A 20,246-nucleotide genomic window follows, 5' to 3' on the forward strand; every position below is an offset into this window, starting at 1 on the left:
TGTTGAAGGCACCGCTCTATATCAAATACTTCATTTGCTACAGTGCTTTAAAGATGCGTGATTGAACAGACTTGCATGATCATAGAACTCTTGCATTGCATTGCTTGCGTCTGATTGGTGTAAGGGAGTCATGTGATTTGTTTTTGTCTCATTGGTGAAATTAGTCGCGCAATTCTTGGCAATAGCATAGCTAGCAAAAAAATAAATAAATCATATTCAATATGTAGAATAAAGAGGAAAAATGTAACAACTCTTGTGTAGCTCATAGTAGCGAAGCAAGAGTAGTGTTTTTTTCTTCACAAATGTACTCCAGTAAAAGTAAAAAGTATGGCTTAGTAAAACTACTCTTAGAAGTACATTTTTGTCAAAAAGTTACTCAAGTAAATGTAACGGAGTAAATGTAACGCGTTACTACCCACCTATGCAAAAAAGTTACTCAAGTAAATGTAACGGAGTACATGTAACACATTACTACCCACCTATGTAAATGAGTAAGAATACAAGTCATTACAGGTAGTCCCCAGGTTACAAACGAGTTCTGTTCCTACACTAATTTCATGTAATTGGGAATTACCCCTTTGATTACCCCTAAATCTCAAAATAACTATCTAAAAACATGTACTATATATCATTGTACTGACCTCAAGATGTTGGAGCTAAATCCTAGCTAGACAGCGTGCTAAGTTCCGAAATAACGATATCAGACGTCTGTGTGGTTTGCTGACTTTATTCAGCTAGTCATGACATCAACACTTGCAGAATGAAACTGAAATAAAAATGAAATTACATCAGTTTCATCTTCAATAACAGCAATTCAAATTTCCGTTCATAACTAGCTGCTGATACAGCAATCACAAACCACACAAACAATTAGCTGTATCAGTTAGCGTCCGCACATCATCAAAAATAGTCACATAAACTCGCCCCAAGTATTTAACCACAATTGAAAAAGCACAATAAACAGCATAAAAGGTTCATATACAGGTGTTGCCTCTGTGGATGATTTACAACCAACAAATGTTCGCGCAGGCTGGCAGCTGTAAACTATTCCCTCCCTCACTTGTCTCACGTCGATTTCTTAATGGGCGTAAATGCGCTCTTCCTTGTGTGTGCGCGTGCTTTCTTCTTCGTGTGTACATTGGGATTGGGAACCTCTTAGATACGATTTGCGATACAAAGCTCACAATAATGATGATCTCACGATATGGCGATACAACGATTATCAATACACTGGTCAGGAAATTGTTCTACAAAACAACTAATAAACATGGAAAAACAAGCAATTTTCATCCTTCTTCTGTGTGTTAATCACTGGTAGACGTCTGATCTGTTTGAAATAGGAGGATACGAATCGGACGTCTATTGCGGTCAATGGCAACCAATGCGTTTTATTTGGGGGCATTTCGGGTCATTTGCTGTTCATCTTGGGGGCATTTGTGACTCACTTCCTCTTGATTTTACGTGACAGAACAGGAAGTGACTAGGTGATCTCCCTAAATGAATAGGCAGGGACTAAAAACTCAAGAGGAAGTGACCGAATAACGCCCTAAAATGGGAAAGACTGGCTGCGAATGCTCTGGTTTCAAATTAACGAACGATCATTTACCTCTTCCAGTCTAAATGGACCGGGCGTCTAGCACCATCAATGGCAGCCAGAAATAAGAAGAGACACTATTTTGGTGGCAACTTGTTGGTTCCCTTTTTTTTAAATTTTTTTTTTTTAAAAACATTGACACCTTTAAAAAACGATATATCGATTCTTGGCAGGAGCATATCGATAACCTTTTGGGATACAAAGTATCACAATATATCACCATTTCGATATCTTGTCACACCCCTAGTTTACATGCGCTCTTACTCAGGTACGGAAGTACTACCTGCTCTGCGCTTCCTGCACCAAAATAAAAGCATGCATCACAAAGCAAAAGTCAACGTTATAGACAAGTTTCCTGAGCACAATATGGACGGCTCCATCTTGGAAAATGTCTGCTCCAAACTTCCAGTTTAGAAAGAACAACATTACTTGCGGTTGAAGTCAGCAGTGTGTTGACAAAGTTAAAACTGCAAAATCAAGCCAGAGGAACCCACTGAATCTCCAAAAAGGGATTCAGCACGGCGTAGATAAGACGTAGATGAGATTGAATGATTGTTGCTATCACTTTGTTGACAAAATTATAACAACCTGTCAGCCTGTGTTGACGTGAGGAATATTGATACGCCAGCCACTTGAGTGACCAAAATGAGGTGAAATTACAAATTATATTACATTTGCCGAATGCAGATTTTGTTGTTACAAGGAAATACGACAAGGTATGTACATAAATATAAACAAAAATAGTATGCAATTCTTTTTTATTGCAGATATTGTTTGCAATAAAACATTTTGACACCTTGATTCTTTTTGTTGTTTTATTTAAAACGATTGGTGCATGTGCAAAACAGGTCAATAAATCACAATTTATAAAATTAGTAGGAACAATAGCATACGAGAATGGAGAATGTGGTATCAGAAAGCAGAGCTCCGGAGCGGCTTGAGAGCCTCGACAAACTTTGACCCGACATTACGCAGACCCTTGGCAGCCTACAGACGGGCTTTCTCCCGCTGTCCTCGGTAATTTCAGCTCCAATTGCGTATCTTAAAGTTGCTGCAGTTATAAACTCGTAGTTGAATATCGGCAATGAGCTGACGGTCCGCCGCAAGGCAAGCCACCGTCTGTCCCAGCCTTTTGGCCGACACCGGGTAGTTGTAGTAAATACTATAAAAGATTATCATAATTACAATCATCATTGTAATAACAATATCAAAGGCAGCCAGTAGTTTCATGTGCAAGATTTTAGCTTTTGTAATTTTTGAGCACCAGACCCATGAAAATCCAGGGATAGGATGAACATACCTTCCATAACACAGCGGCAACATTGCTACAAAAACACCCGGTCTTTGTGGTGGCACGAGCTTGGTTCCTCATCTGCCTTCATGAACATGTTGTCCTCCCGTGTAGTGATAACAGCAGATGGATGCGGTATTTCCAAATTGTTTTTTTTTTTATTTTGATGAATGATGTTACTCCAGCGCCACTGTTGTTTTGGATGGAGAAATTCTAAAACGGAAGTTGCCAGCAGACTTAAGGAAGTAAAGCGGAAGTACCTCGGAAACTTAAATTAAAAAACAACTGGAGACAAAATGGCGGACGAGACTCCGGCGTCATAAAGCCGAAATCACGTAAGTCGGGTACGTTGTAACCTGGGGACAACCTGTATTGCACTGGATATAAAGTAATAGTTGCAATTAGTGAAAACCCTGGACGTTTCTCCTCAATGAGCCGTTATACTTTTAATTTTTCTTCTTTTTATCTTGCATTAAATAGTAGCAAGTGTTATAATATTGAAGTATTGTAGATAAACTCCAAAAATGTTGCATTTCTGTTTTGATGTTTCCAATTCTCATGTGCTTTTTATTTATATAGTATATTCATATTTAGAAACTTGTCGCTTGTCATCGAGCTAGAAACGTCTTGATTTTTATTTTTTTTGGAACACCTACTATATGCATGAAGAATAGTATGGTTGGAAACCGCTATATGTCACAGTGTCATAGAGGTTTTACTGTATCCATGCAATTATTCACTGACAGCAGTCTCAATCAATTGTCACTGAGCAACAAGGTTAAGGATACAATCTGATTTACTGTAGTGGACGATTTGCTCCAATGCTACGTTAAATGAACCATTGAAACCCCTGCTGTGGCGCTCATTTCTAACATGTGTGCTTTTGTGACTCTCTGCAAATCCATTTATTCTTTGGTTTCACTCTAAGGGTGCGAATGCTGCCAGAGATTAGACATAATGAGCAGCTCGGCTTCCAATCCTGTCAGTCGCTGTGACCAAAATGGTCACAGGCCGACTATCGTGTCCCCTTGTGTGAGTGTTTATGCAAGCGGTGCTGCAGTCCCATGGCGACCTCAGAAAGCCTATCTTCAGGGCCTGCCAACGCTGCGGCAGGGCCTCGCTTGTTTGTTTTTGTATACGCTTCCCTTAAATAAACTGAGGAGAGGAGTGCAAGTACACCACATGTTCTGTGTGCAGATACAGCGTGAAAGAGCCCAAGTACTGTGATTGTATGGGATTCTATAATGAGAGTGTAAATCCTGCGGTATGGTCTTGTTTAAATCTATACAACACAGCTGTCAATGCCCCCTCTAGCGCTCACTGTATAATAGCATATTAACATGTGCTTACCGTCACACTGCTTGGTTGCCGTTGTTTTGAATGTCTGTCCAACACTGCTCAATTCTGCATATTTTTTGCACTGTATTTTTCAGCTTTTTTACATTGTTTATTTTAGAGAAGTGACGTGTGTTTCTCAAATGCCAACTCTCATTTTGTCACCTGGAGCATCAGCCACTTAATTCTCCTGTTATGCTGTTTGTCTCTAGTACTATAGCACGGCTACAAATCTATATTTTATACATTATGTTCCAGATATACTGCGTAGCAACAAGTGCCCGGGAATCCGTAATGCGTGTACAAGAAAAAGAATCCGAGCAATGCCGCTGATCGACGTCGCAGCGTCTGCTAGAGTGTTACGCTTTTATTTCTGTTATAAACTTTTATATTGAGCCCCCAGGGATTTGTGTCATCTGAGTGATTTATAACTCTGCTGTTGGAAGAGAAATTGGAATTTTAAAAAGCACCAGAGAGTCGGAAAGTGTAATGTTCTTGGTAGCGTACCTAACTGGTTGGTACATAACCAGTTTCTTTGCGTAAAAATACCACTGGCAGCAAATCAGTCTTACTCACTTCCCCTTTTTTTGTTTATGTTTTAGGCTGACAGGCAATGAGCCGCTGTCCATCCTACCACTGAATTCACTACCGGATGAGAACGTGGGTCGGGCTCACTACAAGTTGTGTGACCGTCTCAAACTGGAAAAAAAGCAGCGCAGAATGTGTAGACGTGACCCGGGCGTGGCCGAGACCTTGCGTGAAGCCATCACCATGAGCGCCCTAGAATGCCAGTATCAGTTTCGCTTTGAGAGATGGAACTGCACCTTAGAGGGGCGCCACCGAGCCAATATGCTAAAGAGAGGTGAGGTCCATTCATTCTTGATTCTATATTGAAAATTAATTAATTTCATGCCATTGATGGCAGAGACGTCCAATCCTTTTAATCTCAGAGGGTCCGGCAGTGAATCATCGTGTTTCAATGTCATTTACGGCGATAAGCGTCAAATCTATTTGAATTGGAAGGGGCTGGCAGTCATCCAGTTCAAATGGATTGTAAACCAATCCTACTGTCAATAGCAGTTAATGAGTTAATTTCAGTTGCAGGTGAGTTGGAGCCGATTATTTCTGATTTTTGAGTTAACTCAACAACCTGGACTGGTTGGCTGGAGATTGAAGGGGGGCAGGGTGGTCAATTTCTGGTGGCTGAAAAATATCATTGCATGTAATTGACTTTAATATAAATACATTTAAAAAGGAAGTTCAGAATTTTTGACACAAGGCTTAATCTTTGAAATAATTGGGGTTTAATTAGTCAGTGGCATTGATTTAAACAAATTCCATGCAGTTTGTTAGTTATTTGTTAGTTCTAGAGCTCCGGAGTGGCTAAGTTAGCATGAGTCAATGATGTCTGCTTAGCATACCAATAAAAAAAACAACATATGCATGCATGAGAATCACAGATGACCCAATCAATACTGTTGGTTATGTTTTCAGGATAAAGTTATTCACACTTACTATTGCATGTCAATAGTTGTAGTAGGAACAGGAACATTGGTAATCCAGCAGATCTACAGGGAAAAGGCTGTCCAGGCAAACAGGGCGGAGTGATATCACATCGGTTTTACACCGCTGATTTTTTTTTTGTTTTTTTTTTGTGGGAATGAAAGGGACTTCTGAGCAGACTGAACACAAATGAAGCAATCCTATCTATTCTGGTCGCATTACATCTATACATCTAAAGAAATAGCCCTGCAGAATGAAATGAATTACAGCAGTTTGGTGTAACATTATTTTGGAGACATGGGTATTTCGAACAATGATCTGCATTTTGAATTTATTTTAAAATGTTAGATCTGTTAATATCATTTTTTATTGGCATGCTAAGCATGCACCATTGACTCGCGCTAGTTAAGCCACTCCAGAGCTGACAAACTGCAAGTAATTTGTTGAAATCAATTCCACCAACTAATTTTTGCTCACCGTTCTTGTTATCATTTTGATGCCACGGGGTGAGATCTTGCATGGAGCCCCAGATCGAGGGAGATTATCAGTGGTCTTGTATGTCTTCGATTTTCTAATAATTGAACCCACAGTTAATTTCTTTACACCAAGCGTTTTACCTATTGCAGATTCAGTCTTCCCAGCCTGGTGCAGGTTCACAATTTTGTCTCTGGTGTTCTTCGACAGCTCTTTGGTCTTGGCTATAGTGAAGTTAGGAGTGTGACTGACTGAGATTGTGGACATGTGTCTTTTATACCGCTAATGAGTTAAAATAGGTGCCATTAATACAGGTAACAAGTGGAGCCTCGTTAGACCTCGTTAGAAGAAGTTAGACCTTTTTGACAGCCAGAAATCTTGCTTGTTCATAAGTGACCAAATACTTATTTTCCACATTGTTCTTATGCTGCTGCTGCTTCCCCGCGACGCGGACTCCTCTTTTGAGTTCCAATACATTTTTTTGAGTTCGGATGACAGGCTCGTGTTAAGAGGGTACGTTATCCCCCTTCTCTTGCCTCCCTACTCATTCCACAGCGTCCTTTTCTCTCAGCAAGGCAACTCACTTGCGAGTAAAGCCTAAATAGTTTTTAATTTTTTTTTTTTTTTTTTTAAGTTCGGATAGTCATTAAATATAACGGCATTTATCTAGGGCTGTCAAACGATTTAAAATTTTTAATCGAGTTAATCACAGCTTAAAAATTAATTAATCGTAATTAATCGCAATTCAAACCATCTATAAAATATGCCATATTTTTCTGTAAATTATGGTTGGAATGGAAAGATAAGACACAAGACGGATATATACATTCAACATACTGTACATAAGCACTGTATTTGTTTACAATAAATCAACAAGATGACATTAACATTAACATTCTGTTAAAGCGATCCATGGCTAGAAAGACTTGTAGTTCTTAAAAGATAAATGTTAGTACAAGTTATAGAAATTTTATATTAAAACCCCTCTTAATGTTTTCGTTTTAATAAAATTTGTAAAATTTTCAATCAACAAATAAACTAGTAGCTCTCCATTGTCGATGTCAATAATTACACAATGCTCATGGTACTGAAACCCATAAAATCAGTCGCACCCAATCGCCAGCAAAGGGCAACAAAACACCAAAAAACACAAGTAACAAGGGGACCTGACACTGTGCTGTCATTTTAATCTGTTAGAGCGGGGCATGTGCGTTAATTGCGTCAAATATTTGAACGTGATTCATTTAAATAATTAATTACCGCCCGTTAACGCGATAATTTTGACAGCCCTACATTTAACACAACGTACCTCATAGTATCTTATTTTTTTACTTCATTCGTTCATTTATTTTCTGAGCCGCCTATCCTCAAAAGGGTCGCAGGGGTGCTGGAGCCAATCCCAGCTAACTAAGGGCAGCAGGCTGGGTGGATTGGTTGCCAGCCAATCCTAGGGCACAAGTAGACGGACAACCATTCGCGCATAACCTACTACCTAGGAAAATTTAAAGTGACCGATCAGCCTACCATGCATGTTTTTGGGATATGGGGGGAAACCGGAGTACCCGGAGAACACCCACTCAGGCAGGGGAGAACATGCAAACTACACACAGAGAGGCTGGAGTCCAAGATTGAACCCTTGTGAGGCAGACGTGCTAGCCACCGTGCCGCCATTTTTTTTACCTCATCTTTTCTATTAATTTGACATATAATACATGTTTTTGGACAATTATTTTGAGGTTCAGGGAGTACCTTGGGGTACTTAAAGGGTTAATTCCGACTTAAGTGGAAATTCGGGTTACGGAATTCAATCGTAAACTAGGGACTACTTGTAAATGCTACAACCTGACAGTTGGTAAATAGCTGATTAATTCCAATTTTTTAAGTAACATTTAATTTGAAAATGTGCATTTTTTTGCATGACGTGGCAGTAGTTATTTCTATGAAAACACCATAGCTCCTCAAATAGTGGCTGTCCCTCTTGAGCGTCAGAAAAACCCTGACATTTTGCTGTTTAGCCTATTTGAAATCTCTGACAAAAGCAGCACCACCTACTAAGGCCTTTAAATAGGGTGCATTAAAAGTTCCCTGCATAGTGTTAATTATCGTTTGCTGTGTGGCAATGTTTGTTAACTATATGATTAACAAACAGTACTGTATGTAAAAGTGGAAATCGAGTAAGTATGCTAAACGACAATATATTGACTCCCCCAAGGATTCAGAGAGACCTCCTTCCTGTATGCCATTTCCTCTGCTGGACTCACGCATGCCATGGCCAAAGCGTGCAGCGCGGGCCGCATGGAGCGCTGCACGTGCGACGAAGCGCCTGACCTGGAAAACCGAAAGGCGTGGCAGTGGGGCGGCTGTGGCGACAATCTGAAATACGCCAACAAGTTTGTCAAGGACTTTCTGGGCAAACGCTCTAACAAGGACCTGCGTGCACACGTGGACATGCACAACACCAATGTGGGTCTGAAGGTGAGCATTTTCATTGACATCTGATCATTTAATCGGGTTGTAAAGTTCAAACTGATCAAGAGGGAAAATATCCTGACAAAGTTGTAATCGTCTGGACTCATCTCAAACTAATCTGTCTTATTCGAGCATCCCAACTGCAGGCACGCCCCTATGAGTGTCCCCCCAACAACTGATTTATTATGTGATAAGATGTAGGGGGGGAAAAAACATAAATCATTATTACACGATACTGTAACTTGGCTTGGGTGGTTAAATTGTCATCATGAAACTGTCATACAATAATTTGACAGAAAAAGTCTCAACTTGTCATACTATAGCAATTATTTGAGCAAATAATGTGCCAGCCACTGTAGACTAGTGGTTAAAATGTCTCCCTTTGACAATTGCAACAATCTTAAATGAAGGTAACATGCATGCATTTGGAATGTGGAAGTGACCTGGAAATACCCACACAAACCCAAGTTGGATGTCGTTCCACTTAGGAAGGCCCTTAATCAGGATTCAAACCATTAACCACAGAATTGTGTTTTCCACAATGACTGTTAGAACTCCCAAACGTCTTCACCGACATTCTGACTATCTGGCAGTCACCCAATAAAAACAGTTTTCTTGGCCCCAGATTAAAAGCAGTTTGATTGTTAAAGGTGCTTACTCTTTCAAAGTGATCATTTGTCAGTACTTGTCTTATCAGATCTATGGGACCAATATATTGGTTAATTTTTTTTTTCAAAAAGTTGATTGTTTGGCTTGTACTATACAAGAACAGTTGTAATTGATGGAGCCAAAGCAAACAAAAGGATTGGAATGTGTCGGGTTGAAAAAGAACTACACGATACCCCAAAGCAGGTGGCCCAGAAGTACCATTTGAGCCCTTCCTTTTCAGATTGCCTCTCCAAACGTTATCCCCTGGGGAAGTTCTAGCAGTCATTAAAGATTTACAACATTGTTTTTTACTTTTTTTTTTTTTTTTTAACCTAACCTCGTTTTGAGATCAATTCGCAAGAGGACCGTAATGGAATGTGCTGGCCTGCGCACCCCCAAAAAGCTGACCTATCGCATTTTCTCGACCTGTTGCCGTGATGAATGTGCACTTCCTGATCTCTTTCGCAGTCGCATTGGAGAAACCGAGGTGCTATCCAAAATCTCCCCGTCTGAGACAATGTGTTATTGTAATTGATTCATAGACGTTCATTGCTTTTGACGGTTTGTGGTCTGACTTTTTTGGCCAGAGAACGAGGATGTGAAGGCGGCGCCTTTTTTTTAAGATCCTGACCATTTAGTTTCTATGGATGAGAGCATTTTTCTCACAGAGATGATGGATTGAATGATTACCACGCTCGAGGTCGGCTTGTACCTTGGCTTCAAAAGCAAATAAGTGCAGGTATATTGTCCCAAAAACGTGGGTTTCTGAAGGACTCGTCTGACAGCATCCCTTCACTTTTCATCATAATAATAGCTATTGTATTTGATTAAAATGCCTTGTGTAGTTATTAACTGACGCGCCTGAACCTTGAAAGCATCATAATTAAATAATGATATAGAGGCAGCTTTTATCTTTCCCAAACCGCAACAATCCACCCACTAATGACAGACTCCTCTTAATGTCTCATCTATTTATTTTCTATAGTGCTCATCCCATTCAGCAACCTGGAACTAATCCCATCCGTCTAAGAGCGAGAGGGCCAGGCAGTCTGACCTAATAAAATCAAAATGATTAAGGAAGAGAATTAATAGATGATTTTTTTCTTGTTTTGCTGTAATTTGTCGTAGAAGTACTTCATTATTGTACTTAAGTACATGTTTTGTATATCTGTACTAGTCTAGGGCTGTCCCAAACTATTATATTTCTCCCAATTAGTCTGCATACTTTTTAAAAGATTAGTCGACTGTCTAATAATTTTTTATGAACTTTTTTTTTTTGTTTATTTGTTTTACTAATCTTGCAATTAAATTTTTGTCGATGATTATTGATTCACAAAAACATTTTGGAACACTTCAATTCTTTATTTAAGTACAAATAGACACATAAGTAACAATAATAAATCACAAATAAACAATGGGGTAAAATGCTGATGGCATTAACTCGTGCAAAAGAATGGAATGTAAACAGATTCAGAACACTGTGACTTCACTTTTCCGACAAGATTGAAAACAATTCTTACTTTCTCTTTTTGTGGTATGTCTATATTGCTCTCAGCATAGACTTCATAATGGTATTGACGGGACACGGGGCGTGGGGCAGATTAATATGGGGCCCATATCCGTCAAAGCTGACCAAGTGGAAACACAGACAAAATGCTTTTTACGTTGAAAATTCTTGTGACTAAATGCGTAAATCCCTCAATCCTATATAGATACGGACGTAAAACAGTCTCGATTCTTGGTTAAAAGCACACAAAAAAAAAACTGGACAGTATAATTTATTTTACGTGAATATGTCAAATGTGCTAGTCGTCTTTAAGTCACTATGGTGCAGCCTTACCACAACAAAGAGTTTTTTACGTTGAAATCCTTGTGAATAAATGCTTAAATCCCTGAATTCTTTATAGATATGGATGTAAAACAGTCTCGATTCATTGTTAAAAGAGCAAAGAACCTGGCAGTTAGCATTTATTTTACGTAAATATTGCGAACTGTGATGTCAATACCGTAGCGGCTAATTTCTCCCATTGATTGTTTTCACGTTTCAAAATGCATGCATAGTAATACTCAAACAAATCACTCCTGAGACAATCCTTCTTGTTTATATACGGTACAGCTATCGCACTTTTATCCTAAATCCGGCGTTGAATCGCTGCATGTGTCGCTGCGACCGACTGCGAATAACTGAAGCAGATTGTGGGACTCAATACAATTATGGAGTCTATGGTTCTCGGCATTAGAGTGAGCACCAGCAGAGTAGATAAATAAATGTCACCTTTCACTGGAGTGAAGTACGTGAAAATTACTTAAAGATGCCCGTTGATACGACGCTACGATAAGGTATTAGGGCCGAAGAAAAAAAGAACGAGATTAAGCTCGAAATATTGCTACTAGAAACAAGAGTCGAAATATTACGTAGGGGTAATGTAACTGTGAGCCACTACACACTTTACATACATGTACCTTCGCTGGGAGCTACGACGAAGCATTAGTATTAATTTTTTCTATTGATTATAATTTAATGTAGATGAAGCAAAACAATAAGGATTTCCTTATTTGTAAAACCGATTCTAAAACACGAGATGCTTTCAATATTGGTGATTTAACAGAGGTGACAACGCGCTACGTAAAGTACATAGCTGCTTACTCAGCTACATTAGCTCTTAATGCTCCGTCATACGACCCACATAAAGGCAACTTCAATATAAAATGTCATTATATGGACTTACGATCCGCCAGCTAGTTGTCTCCTGTCGTCTTCCCAAAATTATACCTGGATGACGGTGCTTCAGGTGTTCATTCACGGCCGACGTGCTGCCGTGGTATGCAAGCTTGGCATTGCAGTGTACCCTTCTTTGTTTCGTTGAAATAAGTCCAAGCTCTGGTCAGTGTGGTACGGTTTTTTGGCTTTGAGCTGCTTTCCCTGCTTGTATCCTGAGCGTCCATCATTCTCAACTTTCCACGCATATATTTTTTTAACCCTTTATTAACCGTCAACGGGATGGTGTGCGCGTCTACGCATGTAAGCCATCGATCACGTCTACTAGTCAGGACAGCTCTAATCTGTACTTTACTTGAGTACAAATATGAAGTGGTACTTTTTACTTCACTAATTTTACAGCATGTATCTGTACATTTTACTCCACTACTTTTGAAATTGTCTGCGTTACACTTAATTTCTGTTTGACTTCTTTTTTCTCTTTGTGAATTAATATTTTCATTTTCATGCCATTGGCACAATCGATAAGCCCTTAGCAACTATACTGTAATTGAGTCCTAGAGGCAGCACCACGAGTAAAGGCAAGATTAGGCAGGTGAGCAAGATAATGACAAATAAAAACCAACAGTGAGAGCAGCGCACCTTCAGATGGGTGCTGCACACTCTTGTACACTAGGTGGCGGTTAGGTTTTGGAGTTTTTGAGCTTGTTACGCTTCTGGAGCTGTAAGCTTTTGAATTTTCTGGTTCTTTGTATGAATGAAATATTTTTATTAAATACTGTGTTCTTTCCATCGTTGAACATGCTGAAAACAAAGTCAGACAATAATTATCCATGAAAATGAAATGTATCAACCTATGGAGGTCCGGATTTGGATTTATAGTCAAAATGAAAGAGGAAAAGCACACTACAGGCTGATCCAACTTTGATTTAATGTCCTTTAAACAAGTCAAAATGAAGCTTAATAGTGTGTTTGGCCGCTGCCTGCCTGTATGACATCCCTGCAACACCGGGGCAGCTCCTGATGAGGTGGCGGATGTTCTCCTGAGGGATTTCCACCCAGATCTAGACCAGCACTTCACTGAGTTCGTGGACAGTCTGAGGACCAACCTCTTGTCCTATAGGATATTACAGGAGACAGGTAGTTACTCCAGGAGAGCTGGACAGGGCCGTAGAAGATGAAAGCAGGTTCAACCTGAGCACATGCAACAGACGTAAAAGGGTCCGGAGATCTCATGGAGAATGTTATGCTACCTGCAACATCATTCAGCATGACCGGTGTTGTGGTGGGTCAGTGATGGTCAGGGGAGGCATATCCCTGGAAGGACACACAGACCTCTACAGGTTAGATGATGGCACCCTCACTGCTATTAGGTATTGTGATGAAATCCTTTTACTCATTGTCATAAGCTATGCTTGTGCAGTGGGACCTGGGTTCCTCCTGGTCCACGGCAATGCCAAACTTCATGTGGCTGTTGTATGCATCAGTTCCTGAAGGAAGAAGGAATTGATAACATTGACTAGCCCCGACATTCGCCTGACCTAAATCCAATAGAACACCTCTGGGACATTGTGTTTAGGTCCATCTGGCAGAGCCAGGTTGCTCCTCAGACTGTCCAGGAGCTCAGTGATGCCCTGGTCCAGATCTGGGAGGAGATTCCCTAGGACACCCTCCGTCGTCTCATTAGCAGCATGCCCAGGCGTTAGGGAAGTCATCCAGGCACTTGGAGGCCACACACACACTACTGTGCCTCATTTTGACTTGTTTACATGAAAGTTGAATCAGCCTGTAGTGTGTTTTTCAACTTTCATTTTCAGTATAACTCCAAATCCAGACCTCCATGGGTTGATACATTTGATTTTCATTGATATATTTTGTGTGATTTTGTTGTCGGCACTATATATAGTTATACAGTTAGATATATGGTGTATATATGCATACGTATATTACAGTTTTGTATCGAGAGAAAATACTTTTTACTTCTAAATTTTAAAGCAAGTACTTTTTACTTTTACTTGAGTATTTTTTTCCCTTAGATACTTGTACTTTTACTTAAGTAATTTTTTGCACCTCTGTCTGTACTCTTACCTAAGTAACAAAAAAAAAAAGAAGTCAGTACTTCAACCACGACTGGAACCCAGAGAGTCAAAACCCAGAGGTTGAGCGATGGACCACATTTAATCAAGCCATCGTATTTGTTTAATAATGAAAAATAGCACTGTAAATGATAAAAAAATAAATTATAAAGATATTGCTATTGCTATTAAACTTCCAAAAACTACCAAAATACAAAAAAAGCTTTTGACACAGTTATACATATAACACACAATAAAACACAACAAGTTTTACACATACATTAGATTACTGCATTACACTGAAACAAGGCATAACTGACTGATTTTCATTCAAAATTGTATTGTTTCACTGATTTGCAAAATTTCATCTAAAACTCCATCTAATTATATATTTTTCCTCATTTCCTCAAATATAAATGCAAATCCTCAATTTTAACTATTTAAGAACATAGGATGTACATTAAAATTGATGTAAACATTGACTTTTTTTTTTTTTTTTTAAATAATAAAGATATAAGTAACATTCAACAAAAATAAGTGCACAGTGAAATGGAATATATTTTGAAGATAACGCAAACATTGACTTTTATTTTAATTAGTAAGAAATAATTAGGTAGCTTAACATAAATGAACAAAAATAAGTTCAGAGTGCACACATGGAACAACACGGAAGATGTTCTGAACCTCATGACATCAAAGCATGTGCATTTGAACCAATCAGAGCTAACTATCCATGCTGATCACATGTCAGTATGTCAACCAACAGAGTCCAGTTGGTTTGCTCATTGCTGCGTGCATTTGCACATCAACTCGATTTGTCAGACTCAGATACTGATGGAGGCGCCGGGGAGAACTATGTTGAATAAATAAATAAATACCATTGGAAACGGATTACGCCACACAAGCATTTTATTAGGCTTGTTGTAACACTTGTGTATGCAAATCAGACATATATCTAAAGTGTTCTTCTTGTAGATGCGTGTGTGGCAGCCTGGCAGTTTTTTTTTTTTTTCAGTATGGGGTTTTGACAGTTGGCAACATATTTCTGGGAACAAAGCACCGTTCCACCTCATTCCGGCCCCGAATCTTTTATTGGAACGGCGTTCTGGACTGTTCCGGCCCTCTTTCACCCCAAGTTTAGGGTCATTTTTGGATTTCTTTGTAATGCTGCATGAAAAGACTATAGACAAAAAGTAACCTCTTATCTCAATTTTAAGATGTTTTCTGAATAAATGGGTGTGAACTTTCCATGAACATTTTGTGGGTGTCACGTTCGCCCCCCCCTAAATAACCAGGCGATATCTTGCAACTGGAAAAACTTTGACGATGCGACACTACTACATCAACAATAAATTGCATGACTAAATGGAGTGACAGTCTCTGTCACTGAGCCAATAAGTAAAGCTAGTACTGTATATCTGGTTTGCAGGTCATCAAGGCTGGCGTGGAGACCACCTGCAAGTGCCATGGCGTCTCGGGCTCTTGCACTGTCCAGACGTGCTGGAGGCAGCTGCAGCCCTTCCATGAGGTTGGCAAGCAGCTCAAGCAGCGCTACGAGACTTCCATCAAGGTGGGCAGCTCCACCAACGAGGCCACGGGTGAGGGCGACATCTCCTCCTCGGGTCGGAACCAACAACACCAGCAGCAGCCACTTCTACCCTTGCAGCTCAATGAGCAGATCCGCCGCACCATGGACCTGCTGCACATCGAGGACTCGCCCAGCTTCTGTAGGCCCAGCAAGTACTCGTCGGGCACGGCCGCCCGTAAGTGCTACAAGGACAAGAACTGCGACGCTATCTGCTGCGGCCGGGGCCACAACACGCAGAGTCGGGAGGTGACACGGCCTTGCCAGTGCCAAGTGCGTTGGTGTTGCTATGTGGAATGCAAGCAGTGCACACAGAGGGAGGAGGTGTACACCTGTAAGGGCTGAACGCCATCACGGGAGCAGTGACACTGATAAGCACTTTGAGGGATTCTTGTTTTTTTTTTTTTGAAAAATCAGAGACAACTTTCTCAGACAACTGGGTGAACATCTCAAGCCTTGACCAGACTTTCCTTACTCAGAAACCTTTTCACATGACGTGCAAGCAGAGCGAATAGACTTATGGAAGAAGAACGCATGTGTTTGTATCCGGCATTAGGGATCTATCGATGAATTACAATGAAAACCAGACAGGGTGTAAGAATTTTACTCTACACGCACATATCTACGCGTGCACACACCGTGCGTTCGCTTACAAATGTAAATAACTTATAATAACTTTATATATATTGTAAAGACATATTACAAGCCACTTAGTATCTAATTTTATGGTAAAACGAACCACTAACTGCACAAATGCTCTTCCGTTTGTGTGACCGTTCTTGCCTTAAGAAAGCCTAACAGAGGACTTCTTCACTTGGGGAAGAAAACAAATCAAATGTTTATTGTACGTAATATACAGTATGAATTTGCAACTGCAGGTTGCATTTTACACTAAACTGGACGCTTTATTGGGACACCAGTGCCATTGGAGTCATCCAAAAGGGGAGTCGCACCTAAAAATGTGCCTTTCTAAAGATATTCGCTATTATGAAAACTGGTGTTTATTTCTTAAGCTGCCTGTAGGAAACAGTGTAAATTTGAAATATTGATGATGGCAAAGTCTGATCATACACTTCACTATCAGTTGACGGGTAACGGGGCACGGGGCCGCTCTGTTGGGGGCCTATTTTCAAATACTTCAAATTCAAATATTTTCAAAACCAAAGCCACTAGTGACCTAAAACCTAAACAGACATCTGACTTAGACATATATACTGTACGTCTCCATGAGCAGGGGCATAAAAAAAATACAAAGTAATTCCATAATAAAATCCCCAATTAATTATTAACAAAACTTAAAACGGCGGCAGCCAAAGGCGGGGGCCTTGGCGGTCCGACCCCCGGCTACAGAAGCTAACTCTTGGGACATGGAATGTCACTTCTCTGGCAGGGAAGGAGCCCGAGCTGGTGTGTGAGGCAGAGAAGTTCCAACTAGATATAGTTGAACTCTCCTCCACACACAGTTTGGGTTCTGATACCAGTCCTCTCGAGAGGGGTTGGACCCTCTTCCACTCTGGAGTTGCCCACGGTGAGAGGCGCCGAGCAGGTGTGGGCATACTTATTGCCCCCAGGCTTGGTGCCTGTACGCTGGGGTTTACCCCAGTAGAGGAGAGGGTAGCCTCCCTCCGCCTTCGGGTGGGGGGACGGGTCCTGACTGTTGTTTGTGCTTATGCACCAAACAGCAGTTCAGAGTATCCACCCTTTTTGGAGTCCTTGGAGGGTGTGCTGGAGAGTGCCCCCTCTGGGGACTCCCTCGTTCTGCTGGAGGACTTCAACGCTCATGTGGGCAATGACAGTGAGACCTGGAGGGGCGTGATTGGGAGGAACGGCCCCCCCCGATCAGAACCCAAGCGGTGTTCTGTTATTGGACCTCTGTGCTCGTCACGGATTGTCCATAACGAACACCATGTTCAAACATAAGGGTGTCCATATGTGCACTTGGCACCAGGACACCCTAGGCCGCAGTTCGATGATCGACTTTGTGATCGTGTCATCGGACTTGCGGCCGCATGTTTTGGACACTCGGGTGAAGAGAGGGGCGGAGCTGTCAACTGATCACCACCTGGTGGTGTGTTGGCTCCGATGGTGGGGGAAGATGCTGGTCAGACCTGGCAGGCCCAAACGTATTGTGAGGGTCTGCTGGGAACGTCTGGCAGAATCCGCTGTCAGAAAGGGCTTCAACACCCACCTCCGGCAGAACTTCTCACTTGTCCCAGGGGAGGTGGGGGACATTGAGTCCGAGTGAACCATGTTCCGCACCTCCATTGTTGAGGCGGCCGATCGGAGCTGTGGCCGTAAGGTGGTAGGTGCCTGTCGTGGCGGCAATCCCCGAACCCGCTGGTGGACACCAGCGGTAAGGGATGCCGTCAAGCTGAAGAAGGAGGCCTATTGGGCCTTTTTGACCTGTGGGACTCCGGAGGCACCTGACAGGTACCGGCTGGCCAAGCGGACTGCGGCTTCGGCGGTCGCCGAGGCAAAAACTCGGACATGGGAGGAGTTCGGCGAGGCCATGGAAAACGACTTCCGGATGGCTTCGAGGAAATTCTGGTCCACCATCCGGCGTCTGAGGAGAGGAAAGCAGTGCACCATTAACACTGTGTATAGTGAAGATGGTGTACTGCTGATCTCGACTCGGGACGTCGTGAGTCGGTGGGGAGAATACTTCGAAGTCCTCCTCAATTCCACCGACACGCCTTCCTTTGAGGAAGCAGAGTCTGGGGACTCTGAGGTGGGCTCTTCAATCTCTGGGGTTGAAGTCACTGAGGCGGTTGGTAAGCTCCTCGGTGGCAAGGCCCCGGGGGTAGATGAGATCCGCCCGGAGTTCCTAAAGGCTCTGGATGTTGTAGGGCTGTCATGGCTGACACGCCTCTACAACATCGCGTGGACATCGGGGACAGTGCCTCTGGATTGGCAGACCGGGGTGGTGGTCCCCCTTTTTAAAAAGGGGGACCGGAGGGTGTGTGCCAATTATAGAGGGATCACACTCCTCAGTCTCCCCGGTAAAGTCTATTCAGGGGTGCTGGAGAGGAGGGTCCGTCGGGAAGTCAAATCTCGGATTCAGGAGGAGCAGTGTGGTTTTTGTCCCGGCCGTGGAACAGTGGACCAGCTCTACACCCTCGGCAGGGTCCTCGAGGGTGCATGGGAGTTCGCCCAACCAGTCTACATGTGTTTTGTGGATTTGGAGAAGGCGTTCGACCGTGTGCCTAGGGGAGTCCTGTGGAGAGTGCTCCGGGAGTACGGGGTACCGAGCCCCTTGGTAAGTGCTGTTCGGTCCCTGTACGACCGGTGTCAGAGTCTGGTCCGCATTGCCGGCAGTAAGTCGAATTCGTTCCCAGTGAGGATTGGACTCCTCCAAGGCTGCCCTTCGTCACCGATTCTGTTCATAATTTTTATGGACAGAATTTCTAGGCGCAGCCGAAGCGTTGAGGGTGTCCTGTTTGGTGGCCTCAGCATTGCATCTCTGCTTTTTGCAGATGATGTGGTGCTGTTGGCTTCATCAAGCCGTGACCTCCAACTCTTACTGGGGCGGTTTGCAGCTGAGTGTGAAGCAGTTGGGATGAAGATCAGCACCTCCAAATCCGAGACCATGGTCCTCAGCCGGAAAAGGGTGGCATGCCCTCTCCGGGTCGGGGATGAGATCCTGCCCCAAGTGGAGGAGTTCAAGTATCTTGGGGTCTTGTTCACGAGTAAGGGTAGGAGGGAGCGGGAGATTGATAGGCGGATCGGAGCAGCGTCTGCAGTGATGCGGACTCTGCACCGGTCCGTTGTGGTGAAGAAGGAGCTGAGCCAAAAGGCGAAGCTCTCGATTTACCGGTCGCTCTCCGTTCCTACCCTCACCTATGGTCACGAGCTGTGGGTCGTGACCGAAAGAACAAGATCACGGATACAAGCGGCCGAAATGAGTTTCCTCCGCAGGGTGTCCGTGCTCTCCCTTAGAGATCGGGTGAGAAGCTCGGTCATCCGGGAGGGGCTTGAAGTCGAGCCGCTACTCCTCCGCGTTGAGAGGAGCCAGTTGAGGTGGCTCGGGCATCTGGTTCGGATGCCTCCTGGACGCCTCCCTGGAGAGGTGTTCCGGGCATGTCCCACCGGAGGGAGGCCCCGGGGTCGACCCAGGACACGCTGGAGAGACTATGTCGCTCGGCTGGCCTGGGAACGCTTTGGAATCCCGCCGGAGGAGCTGGCTGAAGTGGCTGGGGAGAGGGAAGTCTGGGCTTCCCTGCTGAAGCTGCTGCCCCCGCGACCCGACCCCGGAATAAGCGGAAGATAATGGATGGATGGATGGACTTAAAACGGCTATACAATTCTCAGATTTTACGCTAGATGCACAAAAATCTCCAAATATAGAGAGAATGACATATGTTTTCGGGATCAATAGCAATATTTAACATATCATATAACTTTTTGCCCGAAATTGGACTTGATATTTTTTTTAATTTAGTGCATTTTTGACATTTTCAAAAGCTAATAAATCAATTTTCACACCAGAAACTTAATACTTGAGAAAAGCATGCAGAATAATCTTAGTTTTACTTAACAAAAGTAAAATTAGCCTT

The 20,246-nt window shown here is 42.4% G+C and overlaps 1 protein-coding gene across 1 annotated transcript in view; it reads left to right on the forward strand.

The window, feature by feature from the left end:
• The window catches only part of wnt9a (wingless-type MMTV integration site family, member 9A), a 48,115-nt gene extending 29,365 nt beyond the window's left edge, over window positions 1–18,750 (forward strand). The window contains exons 2-4 of the mRNA XM_057858026.1: window positions 4,823–5,082; window positions 8,410–8,672; window positions 15,538–18,750. Of these exons, the coding sequence (XP_057714009.1) occupies window positions 4,823–5,082; window positions 8,410–8,672; window positions 15,538–16,038 (1,024 nt within the window). The 3' untranslated portion in view covers window positions 16,039–18,750. The remainder of the gene's footprint in view (window positions 1–4,822; window positions 5,083–8,409; window positions 8,673–15,537) is intronic.
• Window positions 18,751–20,246: the final 1,496 nt, after the last annotated feature.

Source organism: Corythoichthys intestinalis, chromosome 14 (assembly GCF_030265065.1).
Source record: "Corythoichthys intestinalis isolate RoL2023-P3 chromosome 14, ASM3026506v1, whole genome shotgun sequence".
NCBI classification, from domain to species: domain Eukaryota; kingdom Metazoa; phylum Chordata; class Actinopteri; order Syngnathiformes; family Syngnathidae; genus Corythoichthys; species Corythoichthys intestinalis.